This window comes from Cebidichthys violaceus, unplaced genomic scaffold, assembly GCF_023349555.1.
Source record: "Cebidichthys violaceus isolate CVI_PGR_0920_01 unplaced genomic scaffold, fCebVio1.0.p SCAF_135, whole genome shotgun sequence".
Lineage (NCBI taxonomy): Eukaryota > Metazoa > Chordata > Actinopteri > Perciformes > Stichaeidae > Cebidichthys > Cebidichthys violaceus.
The window spans coordinates 280,702-293,631 of NW_027176302.1; the positions used below are offsets into that span (position 1 = coordinate 280,702).

At 42.4% G+C, this 12,930-nt stretch overlaps 1 protein-coding gene across 1 annotated transcript in view; it reads right to left on the bottom strand.

The window, feature by feature from the left end:
- The window catches only part of prex2 (phosphatidylinositol-3,4,5-trisphosphate-dependent Rac exchange factor 2), a 68,978-nt gene that overhangs the window by 13,492 nt on the left and 42,556 nt on the right, over nucleotides 1-12,930 (bottom strand). The window contains exons 31-35 of the mRNA XM_068708164.1: nucleotides 12,183-12,280; nucleotides 11,852-11,998; nucleotides 9,496-9,598; nucleotides 9,159-9,302; nucleotides 8,891-9,005 (exon numbers count right to left, since the gene is read on the bottom strand). Coding sequence (XP_068564265.1) covers nucleotides 8,891-9,005; nucleotides 9,159-9,302; nucleotides 9,496-9,598; nucleotides 11,852-11,998; nucleotides 12,183-12,280 — 607 coding nt within the window. The remainder of the gene's footprint in view (nucleotides 1-8,890; nucleotides 9,006-9,158; nucleotides 9,303-9,495; nucleotides 9,599-11,851; nucleotides 11,999-12,182; nucleotides 12,281-12,930) is intronic.

A 12,930-nucleotide genomic window follows, 5' to 3' on the forward strand; every position in this document is an offset into this window, starting at 1 on the left:
AGCTACACTACACCACATTAAAGCCCTTGCAATAAAACCACATACTCCATTACTTCTTTGCCAGAAGCAATAATAATGTACAACGCACAGTCACCCATAGAGTACACATTTCTGAAATCACAAACAGAAGTAAAAAACAGTTTTAAGAGATGCAGCAACTGCAGACTTTGAGGGAGGGAGATTATTTACAAGAATCAGCCAAGCAGGGCTCATTCATCTGCATTCACTCTGCTATTTAGTGATTCAAATCAGTCCAGGGAGGCATTCATTAGGACTGTGGTATTACTGCCTGACATATTATTAATGAAATTAATTAATCAGAGCAGAGTTAACGTGTCCCTCATTCAATATAGTGATTATAAAACAGCCGCGGTGAAAGAATAATGGACACAAAAACATTAACCGCATACTTTACCGACATCACACTGCACACACAGTACATACGACAAGGCCCTTAAGCCTCTATAGTACACTGAGGCTGTGGGTCTGACATGTGAGCTGATGTTTCCTATTCACATATAAATCTACTAAACAGACACAGATGAGTAACCTGCCCAGATTTGTATCCTCACTTGCTTAGGTTCTCCAGGAGTTTAATCCCTATCCGGCAAATTATCCTTAAACCTTATGGCGTGCTCTACTAAATGACTACGAGTAGAGTTTGCTAAGGGTTCAGATGGAGCTAACAGCCCATGTAATTGGTTCAAGATGGCCTTATCCTTCAAGAGATGCGCATGGTAGACCAGGAGTTAGACCGCATCTCGACATGGAACAAACACCCCTTCACCTCCTATAGCAAAGAGCATTTAACTGGCGTAACGGCCACAACAATCTACATGAGGGGAAACACGCTAATATTTTGTTGGGTCGACTGTTTATGTCTAAATATTAGATTTCCTCATTAAAGTTTCTACAGTGAACCTGGCATCCATACTGGGTCTCGTATGTGTGGGAAAAACAAACCGGCTGCAGTAAATAAAAGTTAGATACGACCGTTTCCGAACAAAACATCATTCTTTTAAGAGGTCAAACATAGAGAGAGCCGAGATCGGGTGAAGCGATAAATCGCTACGGAGCACAGCAACACAAAAGAAAGTTTATTGGAAATCAAAACCTTGCCCTGAAATTGTTTCTGTTTGGTTCAACTGTGTGCAGCGAGTCCACTCACCCTTGTCCCTGCAGCTTATCGGCCGGCTGCTCTGACTGTTATCTTAAATGTATATAATAGAATCTGTCCGAGAGAAGTCGACTTCTGTAAAGCTGCTGAGCTTCATCTGCACACATTTGTTTATCTGCTTCACACAAAACAAAAGCAACCGGGTCTTACCCCTGCACATCTATTTTGCAGAAGCGAGGTCACACACACCCGCTGATTATCTCATCCTCTTGTTGTAAGAGTTGCTCTAAAAATACTGTCGGCCGCAGCTTGAGGAGCAGGGCCGACTCTCCTGGAGGTCTCTAATGGCAAAATAATAAGAGTCAGGCAACGAGAGAGGACCTGCATTACATCTTCTGAGCTGATGATGTTTTGTCAGAGGTTTGGAAACGGAGCACTTTAGAAACATTTATTATGGATGAAAAATTAAATTTGAAGCCCGCACACGTGCAAACACAACAGTGTGAGGCTAAGAACATATTACATACATGTTATTATATGTAGTCTGAATCCACTGGGTGTCTGTTATTTCTTCTCCCGCCCACACCGGCGTTCTCAGGTTTAAGCCCCTGAACTCCAGCAGGACATTGAGGCTTTTACACAAGCTTGTTATTATGTTTTCTTTACTCGCTGGCATTGTCCAACTTTACATTTTAAAAATAATGACGACGACTATACTTAGGGGAGTTTAACGCCAATCAGGATTTCAACGCATGATCAACAGATGGTGATCTGTCAAGCAAGTGTTGAAAAAAAACAAAGGTTACAGAAACTGTGCAATCAGGCTCGATACACACACACACACACACACACACACAGAGCCATTTGCTTTTTACATGGCACTCTAATGGAAGACTTGGCTGCAGGCTAGAGTTGACCTGCTCTGCTCGTAGCTGGTTTTATTTTATTGGACCGATGAGGATACTTAATTCTCTTTGTTTCTGCTTCCGTCATGACAATAGCACACTCAAGGCCCTTTACAGCAAAGGAGCATTAGTAGTCAGTTGCGGCGTCAAAGAAGAAGGATCTGAGGCACAGATGTTTTCAGAGGAGCAGCGTGGGAATGGGCACATTAACATGACATCCCTCATTCAAAAAGTACAAAAGAAACAGAAATGATCCCTAAAATACCTTGAGAGACGTGAGAAAAGTGTTTTAACGGGAGTCTTCTGTGGGTTTGGTTTCACGCGTGTTCACTCTTGAGGACGCAAGTAAAGTGTCTGAGATTTATAACATTACATGTGACCCTGCAGAGGTACATGCTGGTCCATGTAAATCACTCACACCGCCATGATGGATGACACTCGCCGTTATTAAATCCCCCACAAACCACTGCAGTGTGTGGCAGAGCAGGCCTCGGGGCTAATGAAGGCTTCCAGGAGCCACTGTGATGCTTCTGCAGTGACACCGATGAAAGAGTGTGTGTTAAAGTGTGCTAGAGGTCATCTTCTTATCCCACGCCTACCTCCTATTTACACTTCCCGCTATATGTCAACGATTGCTTCGTACAGGAGCACATGCCAGCAGAAAAAAAAGCCTTCAAACCCACCTGAGATTAATGCTTTTACAGAACAGTGTTTCCCGACCGTTTCTTTCTGGGTACCCACTTTTTAAAAAAATGACAAATCATCGCAACCCAATTCACAACAGGACACAACTACAGATCGTGAGAAGAGCAAATTTGCCCGTAAATGAATGATCCTCGCCCTTTTTACTGCCATTTCCATCACTTATGTTATCTTCAATAGGTAAACCAGCCATTTTGAAGACATATATATGTTTATATGCACGTGTTATTGAAAACATATACACATAAAGTCAAATAAATGTATCGAAGCGGAGTGAATGCATACAAGTAGTCTACAACCATCACAACCCGAACATGCAGGCTCCCTCTTGTGGCTCAAAGACGTACTGCTACTGTTAAATTAAAGACTATGGAGGAAATTCTGCAAATTTATTCCGCGACCCAAACAAAATCTCCTGCGACCCACCTGTGGACCTCGACCCAGTCTTTGAGAATAACTGATGTATTAAGTAGATGTAGATAACGATGGCATGTTTTGTTTTTTCGATATATAACATTACAAACTTAAGCCAGACACATGTTAAATAATTATTTAAATCAAAGAGAAGGCAACCATTTTCAAACTAGTGTCAATGACACCCAGAGCAGTTTAGTATTAATGGGGTCTCAGTGTCAGAGCCAGAAGACATATTATCACTAAATCACTGATATCACCGTCACACCTGCAGTCACTGTACATTCTACAATGCAAGGACAGCGGCTGCCTTAAAATGGCGAACAAATTTACAACCCTGATGCTGCATATAAGTATTCTTGCCTTCTTACAAAGTTGATTTTTTTTTTTACCGTAGAAACTGCTGAGGAGATGAGTCAAGGACTTTTTTTTTTTTACAATATCAAGCACCACTGAGTGCAGAACTGTCATCATTACGGCCGTTCAACGATAGAAATGAAAGAGAAATGATAAATGAAACCATGTCTCTGATGCTCAGCCTCACTAGGCTTTATGAACAGGGGTTCAGTGCACACTAGCTGGAGCAGAAAGAAGCCCCTTCCTCTGCGCTCCAGTGAATTGGGACTCCCTTTGCCGGTGCAAAGACTCATCACTTCCGAAAATTGTGGGGGGGGGGGACGCAGAGACAAGAAAGCGCTGGTTCTGTTTAGGAAAAATATACGACCAAATTACCATTGCCTGAAAACAGCATAATATCCATAATCAATCATGACTGCAAAATAAGACGTGTTTTTTTTTATAACTGAAACGACTTCTCAGGTTACAGGATGAAGTCTGAAGAAATCTCATTTCAGCAAACTAGCTGCACTGCCGCATCACTGTTTGAGCAGTTTACAATACTAATGCATGTCACATGGAAGAAGTGGGGACTTGCTGCAGTAGCTATTGTTACACTAATTATTACTGCATAGCCCTCCCCCCAGGGAGGAAGAACCATCAACTACACGGAGCAAAATGCTGTTTGAGCAACAGATTTGTGCTTTTGTTTTGATTCATGTTTGTGCGCTGAGCGACTAGAAGTTATGTAACGCTATCCATCGTCTTGTTCTTTGAGCATATATTCTGCCGGTGTCCGTGTAGAACAAACAATATGATTTACGTGAAGCTAGCTGTCAGGCAGACTTGCTCACATGGCTGTAGACGCAAGTTTGTGAGGATACGAGCAAAAGAGGGTTCAAATGCGTACATATCCACGTAACAAAGACTAACGAAGCGTAACCTGAGTCAGCGGTCATGAACTGATCAGCTAGTCGCATTAATCATGTTGATACGCTTGCGGCACTTTAACGAGCACTTCTGCACTCTCAACGCAAGGTCACGTCTGAACAAGAGCGAGGATCGATCTCTGCTCCCGCCACAGACCAACAGAGACAAAGGAAGGAGTGACTACTGTGTCGAATCTGACACCCTGACCTGCAATAAGCATGGAGTCTTTTTTTCTTAATCAAGACAAACTGTACTGCAGTGGTGTGATTACCAATTCCCAATGGCTGATAGGAGAGCAAACGCTGCCAGCACAAATGACTTGGAAGCTGTGCGGCGATGACCGATGGATGTTCAACTAACAAAGCATGAAATACGTGTAGTGTGTAGTAATCATAATGTACCGTTTGTTAGACAGCAACACACATCCAAGTTTATAGCTTATCTTTCAGCCACCATGCCATCATTATACACCATTTGTCAGACTGCGTAGAGTTTTAATATCCACATAAATCAAGCTATTTTTTTTTTTTTACCAAGGGGACGTGGCACCATGAGATGTGGAAATTTCACAACTGACTTGTGATGCAATGCCAAACATGTCCCCACTACTGCCAAATGCATTTCAATCAGGGAGAAAAGCCTAATGCCTGCAGTGTAAGAGCTCTGCTGTGCCAGAAGTTATTGATTTTAACACATCTGCTTACACTCACACCTGCAACAACACTATATAATTCACGTATATGACTCAACAGCAGACAGCATGCAGCACATGCCAGACCTTCTCCTTTATTCTTTCACACTGCTTTATGTACCGTGCTCCATAAATCCATGGCAAAATAGCATGCAAGAGGAAAAAAAAAACCGATTCCCTCCTGTCAATAAGAGCAGAATGTGATGAAACCACAAGCCTGCAATAAGCTCTCCCTTTGAATAATACATTTGCAGATTCTGTTCTGGTTCTCCCCTCTCCACTCTGCCCTGTTCGACTCGCTCACACCCTCCTCCTCTACTCATCACCCTCATCCCTCCCCTGAAATCCCTACCATCTTTCCACCCTGCTCTGGTGATCTATATTCCCCTTTCAATTTCCCCTCTTTCATTCTCACTACGTCCTTAAGGGGAAGACATTCCCTGTTCAGAGCAAGCTATTTCCTCCCCTTTTTAGATGTTGCTTCCTTCTACTAGAGGAGGCAATTGCAAATTTATCGGAAAAAAAATGAGAGACAATTAGTTTATCCCCTTCATGCGGCTCAACTATGTCTTCCTGCTCTTGCCTGATGAGAAACCTAAAGGAGAAACAAGACTAGGACAAAGGAAACTGTCATTTGGTGCATGTCAGGGTTTCAGACCTCTTCTATCTAAATGCACATCTCAGCTGAGACAGTTTAAGAAAGCTTGAAAACGTGGGCGCATGTTCTGGCTCCACATACTGCTGACTCCCGTGGCACCAGCCATGTGCTTGTGATTTGGCCCGTGAGTTTATGTTTTGCGGAGTGACTTCATCAGGCTCCATGGCTTTGCTCGGATCATCCTGTATCTGGTGTGGGTGCAGAATGCGTAAGCCAGAGACAGAGAGGCTGCTGGGAAATATTACACAAACCCTTACAGTGGTATCATTCACTACTCTGAAATTGGATAATGCCCATAATGCACGCTGGCAAAGGCGTCAGTGGAGGGGCAAGATGATGAAATAGAAGTTTTTTGTAGACTCTGCTTGTTCACAGAAAAGCATGTTTCGAAAAGATTGCTAATTTTCATCACCATCACTGTAATTTCTCCACATGCAATGTCAATAGTTAGAAAAATTCAACTTTTGCACACTATTCCAATGAATATAGGGCCATGGCGCAATAGAAGCGTATTTTACGACACAAAAGAATCTTGAAGAATCTTGTGCTGCAGTTCATTCAGTTCAGTATTGCGTGTGCTGTTTCTGTCTGTCAGTCAGCCTCTGGCTTTGGCCCACAGTGTGGGTTTAACCCAACACTGCCGTGGCCGGCCTCCAAGGATAACGAGGTGCCTGAGGTTTGAACGCTGCAATGGAGAGAGTAGTGACATCACAGGCTGGTCTGCGGTCAGCCGAAAGACAAATGGCAGCCGGCGAAAGAAAACTACTGGTAACATTACATAGAGAGAGGCAGTGTATTCACTGACTGCTGAAAACCAGCTGGGAATATTTACTTTACTGTGATTAATACAAGGTAATACTAGTGGGTGGGAGAGAAGAACATGTTTCTGGTGCCTGCTTTAGTTTTACTAGTGTTCCCTGTATTACTACCTGGAGAGTGATGTGGATAACACTGCAGCTCGGTGAATCCACAAGTCCATCAACAATACATAATTAAAGCAACTAGATTCATAATTGATGCATTCGTTTGCTTTACTTGGAAAAAGAGGGCCTTTTACTTGTATGAAGAATCATTCCGTATGTGTCAACTCAACACTAACTGATTCCCCCACTGTGCAGCAGTGTAGACACTCTAATGAGATTTGGACTGAAATTATCTGCAGTTTTGGCCTACGACAGGTTTTGCCGAAAAGAAGATTGAGTACTTGAGCACAGTCTCTACCACTTTCACTCCAGTTGGGGTTTAGCAGCACACCGCCTCTCCACATCCCTACCCAGCACCCCTAATGCTCCCCACATCACCAGCCTCACTCACTTGCCTGTCAGCCCACATCTGCTCCGCGTTACTGCTGGAGCCTCTGCTGTCAATTCAATTAGGCTCTTTTCTGTGCAGGTCAAACTGAAATGCACAACATACGTGCATGCATATAAAAACGCAGGCTATTCTGAATCACATGGCTGAATAAGTAAAGTCCTGCGTGTACGATTTGAATCATTTGACGACAGAGGGCTGCACAATTCATCAAGATTTTATCGAACTCAACTACAATTTTCAAATCGCATATTTGTTAAAGGCAAATGTCAAAATACTGTTTTAAATAAATAATTGTGGTGCTGCAAAGGCTTACATGTCATATTCTACAGGCGTCAGAAAACATCTTTGTTTGGTACAGATTCTCGCAAATATCACACCATGATAATTTCAATGTGTTTTTCTGTGATGTAAAAAATACCATCTCTAATATCGCAAATCATTTCACAATTTCAATATCAGTAAAACCACATATACATTTATTAAGATCATTTCATGTATGCTGCAGGCGCCCGAACACATTTCAGCACATAATAAATGCCTCTGTGTAATATCTGAATTACAATAGTGACATTTTAGAGACTGATCATGAAGTCCTATCTGCAGTCTGCAAACAATGACTCAATAAAATGAAAGAGACGGCACAGAATGCCAATACTCCTCCAGTGAACTGTCGTAGAGTCCCAGAGGATCCGGCCGACAACATCATTACACAGAGAGATAGAAGGCCCGATGCACGAAAAAGATTAAATGACCCAGCACAATTTCGTATCCACAACTGCGCTTTGGGAAATCTGACACTCACAGAAATGAACGCTTCAAATTCTTTTCACTCATCAAGCAAAACACTACGAACAAATTAAAAACTCTCAGCGGAAAGCAATCCCAGTAAATTAATGTTTCGCTGCGGAGGATCGGTACCGATGTGACACATGACCGCTCAAGCTGTAAATCAGTCAGCCACTCAAAGTAGATTGTCCCTAAATAACAAGATGGAGTTTTGCTGTGAGCTCTGCTCTGTTTAATTACCCACACAATCCACAATCAGCAGCAGATGTTTAGTAGAAGCTGATGTGTCGACCGGTCGCCCTCCTAGGTATTCAATGAGGGATTCGCACTCTTGGCATAATCTCCAAGATGGTATCAGTCTATTGTTTATCTTGATACTCAGTGATTCCCCCCCCCCCCCCAAGCCATTTTTCAAAAGCTACATCTTCTGTCTTAATGACACAGACTCTGAGGTTTTCTCATTATGTGTTTCATGCATTCAAAGGCTCTCGCAACATTTCAAACACAGCTAGTTTTTCAGTCACTGAAATAAACAAGGTATTTTCATCTAATATGAAATTACATTGATATTCAGACAGCACACTGAATAGCTCCTGACATTCACTCTTACATGCAGGAGATTACATAAAGCCAGGTCCTTATTTTAAACTCCCAGAAGTGTCTGTTTCTCCATATCTGTTTTCGCCTCATTAAATTACCCACGCCTGGCCAATCACAGAGGCTCTCGAGTGTGCAGCAAACCAATGGGGTGTGAGGTAGCCGAGTGCAGCAGCTGTACAGAAGCACTTCATCAGAACCGGTGACACGCTGGGCGCTCTCATCCAATCACTGCTGCCCCTGCTGTGTGTGTTCGCAACCAATCATAAAACACTCCCGCCGTGTTCTTTTTCTCAGCCAATCACCTTGAGGCCCTGCTGGGCATTGAGAGTCAAAGCCCGACTGAATGGGAGGTCGTCTTGATTTATATTATATCTAAAAAAACAACAACATATGTAGTAACAAAGTAATATCTGTGTGTATAGTCGTGTACAACATACCTCAGTCTCTTGTAGTACTGCTTGACCTTTTCCAATGAGGCAGCATTGATTTGGGCCTGGTATTCCTCCACCGACACATTGTCTCGGTAGTAGTAACCCTCCATACTCTCCAGCGCTAGAAGGGTGAAACAAAAGAGTGAAAGATAAAGTGATAAAACCGCTGCATATACTGTGCATCTAGCTGCCAGGGTTTTTGAAGACTCTGCAAAGCGGCTTTCATCCCTGCACTACTTGCTGACTTAAAGTTCCCAAACCAGACTCACTATACCTTGTGTGAAGAGCACAGGGTAGATTTTGATGCCTCCTCCGTTTTTCAGCCTGTTAGGCAGCTGGGAGAAGTAGAAACTCTCAAGGTGGAAGCAAAGTTTCAAGGCCTGACGGGTGCCCTCCACATGGTATGACATGGGCGTGTCTGCCAGGAGAGGAGAGGAGAGGAGAGGAGAGGAGAGGAGGGGAGAGGAGAGGAGAGGAGAGCAGCAGAGAGGAGACACTTTTAAAACTCAATCTCATTTTACATTAAATGTATTAGTAGCAATGATGAGACTTTAAAGACACAATGAAACAAATGCAAGTCAAATGTAAGCTAAAAGTTTCAGTGTACGTACTGGCCACCAGTGGCTCCCCTTCAAATTGCTGGAAGTAGAATGTGACCTTCTCCAGGTCAATTAAAGCCACCTGAGTGTCCTCCAACATGGCCTGTTCATCAGTCTGAAGAGAGAAAGATAACACACTAGTAAGAGTGTTGTTGTGGAGAAAGTATTCAGATCATATTCTTATAAAAGTAGCTACACTGATGAAAAAATAAAGGGGAACTCCAACGCCAATTTTACACATCAAAGTCTGTTAACAGGTGGAGTACAACTGCATAAAAAGTATAATAAAGCTTTTTTTGGAGATGTGTGATGTCTAATTAATTTCCTCCAGTGATGTCATCAATGTACAAGAAACTACGCCGTGTCTCTAACTGTGTGAGAGGATGCTCACATACCCATCTGCAAACATGACAGCGTGTGTATGCCGACGTCTTTATACGTTCTGTCTGTTTGCTTGTTTGCCTATGTCTCTGAATGTGTGTGCATGTTTTCCTCTTCCAACATGCACTCAGCATCATCGCACACAAACAAGCACATCTGCTCGTGGCCACAGCGATAGCGGCTCGAATATTTCGGATCGTGACACAGCACTCCTCTGTCATCTTCCTTCTTTCTCTTCATCCACCACATGCAGAGGGATGAACAGAGCAGCGGTGAAAGAGGATTAGGTCCTTTTTCTAAAGACACATTTGAGATGGCCCGACATGTGACGGAGGGTTACCCGTTGCCCTGCCAAGTGACGCCTGCCGTGTGTGGGCAAGTTTATCTTAAATACACCTCCCGTCCCTAACACACACACACACACACACACACACACACACACACACACACACACACACACATTCAGTATACAAAAAACCCTGAACATAGAGACACACACAGCCACAGCATGCCCCGGTTCGTCTCATGCCGCCTTTCATGTGGTGCCCTGAAAAGGAGGGTGTTGAGATTTCACTGGAATCACCTGCAGGTACTGAGACCCTGTTTTGTTCCACAGGGACACTTGAAAGGGAAATGTCTTGAGAAATAAAGGAAAAGAGGCAGACAGAGAGCGACACCAGCGCAGGAGGACTTGACGTAAGCCGAACACCCATCTAACCTAAATAAACGCTCATCCAAAATACACTTTTAAAGCACTTCCTGTGTTTCTAATTCCCAGAGAAGGTGATAAAAATAGAAACCAAATCTAAATACCTCATGCCAATGAAAAAAAAAATGTTTTTCTATGTGGTCGATGATGCAAAGTGCAGAAAAGAAACAAAATAACAGCTTTTAAAGAATATATTACAGCCCTTTGGCTGCTCAAATTTGAGTTTCAGCTTCTCTAACATAGTTGAAGACGACTTTGAAATTATATAAAAGTTAATATGGACCTCGGTGAGGTCACAGTGTGTGCTTAGCTCAATTTTAGCAATCGACAGTGGCTGCTCATAATGAACTCCTCTCTAGAAAGTCTTTTCACTGCACTGACTTAAATTCATGCAGCAAAAAATGAGTAGTCTGACACCAAAAGCCGAAGACTATTTGAGCCTGGGAATGTTTCAAGTTTCAAGATTAATTACTCTCATGAATATATAGTATTCAACATTAAGACGATTTCAAGGCTGTTTTACAATACAGATGAGCAATTGGGTGGAAAAACCTTTCCCAAATTGAGAGATTCTGTTTTGCATTTAATAATTTCATTTTAGAAGTTTAAATCCATGTGCCGAGGTACAGTTTTGATTACTGTAGGTTGAATTTTTAACATTTAAAATTAAAATTTCTTTCTTGATTTTGGTTGTTGGCTTTTTGGGGGTATTTTCGACAATATTCCCAGATCCAGATGATGGTGAAACTGTCTGTTATTTGAGTAACACATGAGGGAAGTCGGCAGTGGGATCTGGCTCTGCAAAATCAGCGGCACACCTCAACGATTCAGACCACATCCCTACACAGTCACTGCGGGCAGACAGAGCATTAAGCTCAGCACATTTCAGTGATCTTGGTAGATCCCATCTTAAATGCTTAGATATACCACACCCTCAAACCTATTCAGAGAGCAGAACAAAAAAACATTGAACATTGCATAATTTATGCTTTTGTACCCAGTGATTTATATTGTTCGATTCATGATTGTTTTATATCAGAATGTGAGGGCTAGGTGCACAAGGAAAATATGTAATAAAAAGCCCAAATATCTTTGTACAATGCAAATATATGCATAGACATATGAAAGTGGCCATTTTTTTTTTTGTTGCCTGTGCACAACTACAGCGTTGGTCAGTTTACAACAAACCCATATGGGTTGAATGTATACAGACAGCAACTCCTGTGTCCAGAGTGTCTGTTAAAGCAGATTAACTGCTGAGGCTGGTCTGGAGCTCACCAGATTGGGGGAGAGGAGGGACTGGAAATGGAAGAGAAGCCCAGCGCTGGCGATCTGCTCCAGCCAACGGCGGCTGGCTTCCTGTGCCTCCTGAAGGTCCTGGGGATCCGAGCTGTCCTGGTCCGACTCCCTGCCTACATTGTTGAACTGAGAGAGGACACAAAAATGGTAGGTAGCGAGCTAAGACAGAGAATAAAACCAAAATGTTTCGCTTTTATATAGGATGGTGCCGCTTACTGTATTGCTTACCAACTCAATAGTTCGTATCTATAAGTAAGCTCATTTTTTCAATTTCCAATTCTGAACAAGACATACAGTATGTGTAATTTACCTGATTGAGGACAGCCAGTACGTGCTCTGAGAAGGCACACACAGCTGCAACTAGAGACTGACAGAACACCATATCTCGACGCAACTGGATCTCAGAGTCTAAAGGGGCAACAAAGAGGACGTGAGGCTGAGAGGTTAGCCGTAACACAAATCAAAAAGAGTTCAAGAAAGTCAGAGGAATAGTCAGAAAAGAAATGAAACAAGTATAATACTGAGTGAGTGAGGATTAGAAACGGAGGTGTAAAGTGGTACAGTAAAAAGGGTGAGGCTCTCTGCTGTGGCAAGCTTTTAGTAAGGTAACAAAAAGTCATCGCTGCTTTTAAAAAAAATGATCTGCCGGGTATTAAATATTGTATCAGGTAAAAAATGAGAGCAAAAGACAGGTGTGCCCGAGGGGAAATAATTGCTGCCATAATTTCCTGAGAAATAAGCCCCCTGAAAAAGTTCAGCAATCCACTGACTTAAAAATGAGTTCATGAACGCCTCGGAAATTAATAATGTGTCATAAGGCATGACTGCTTACTTTTTGACACCATTAATTCATCCCGCCATAACCTCAGAAACAAGAAATCCAGCCTTTTCTACTTTGTCTTATAAATTCATATTTCCTAGAGGTATGTAAAAGAACATAACATTTAATTTAATTAGCATAGTTTCTATTATAGAGTTGTCCTCCTGTTAGCCTTTTGCCAGTAAAATTATTAATATGGATTTTCAACCGTAATATTGTAATTGTTTTGTTGGTGCTC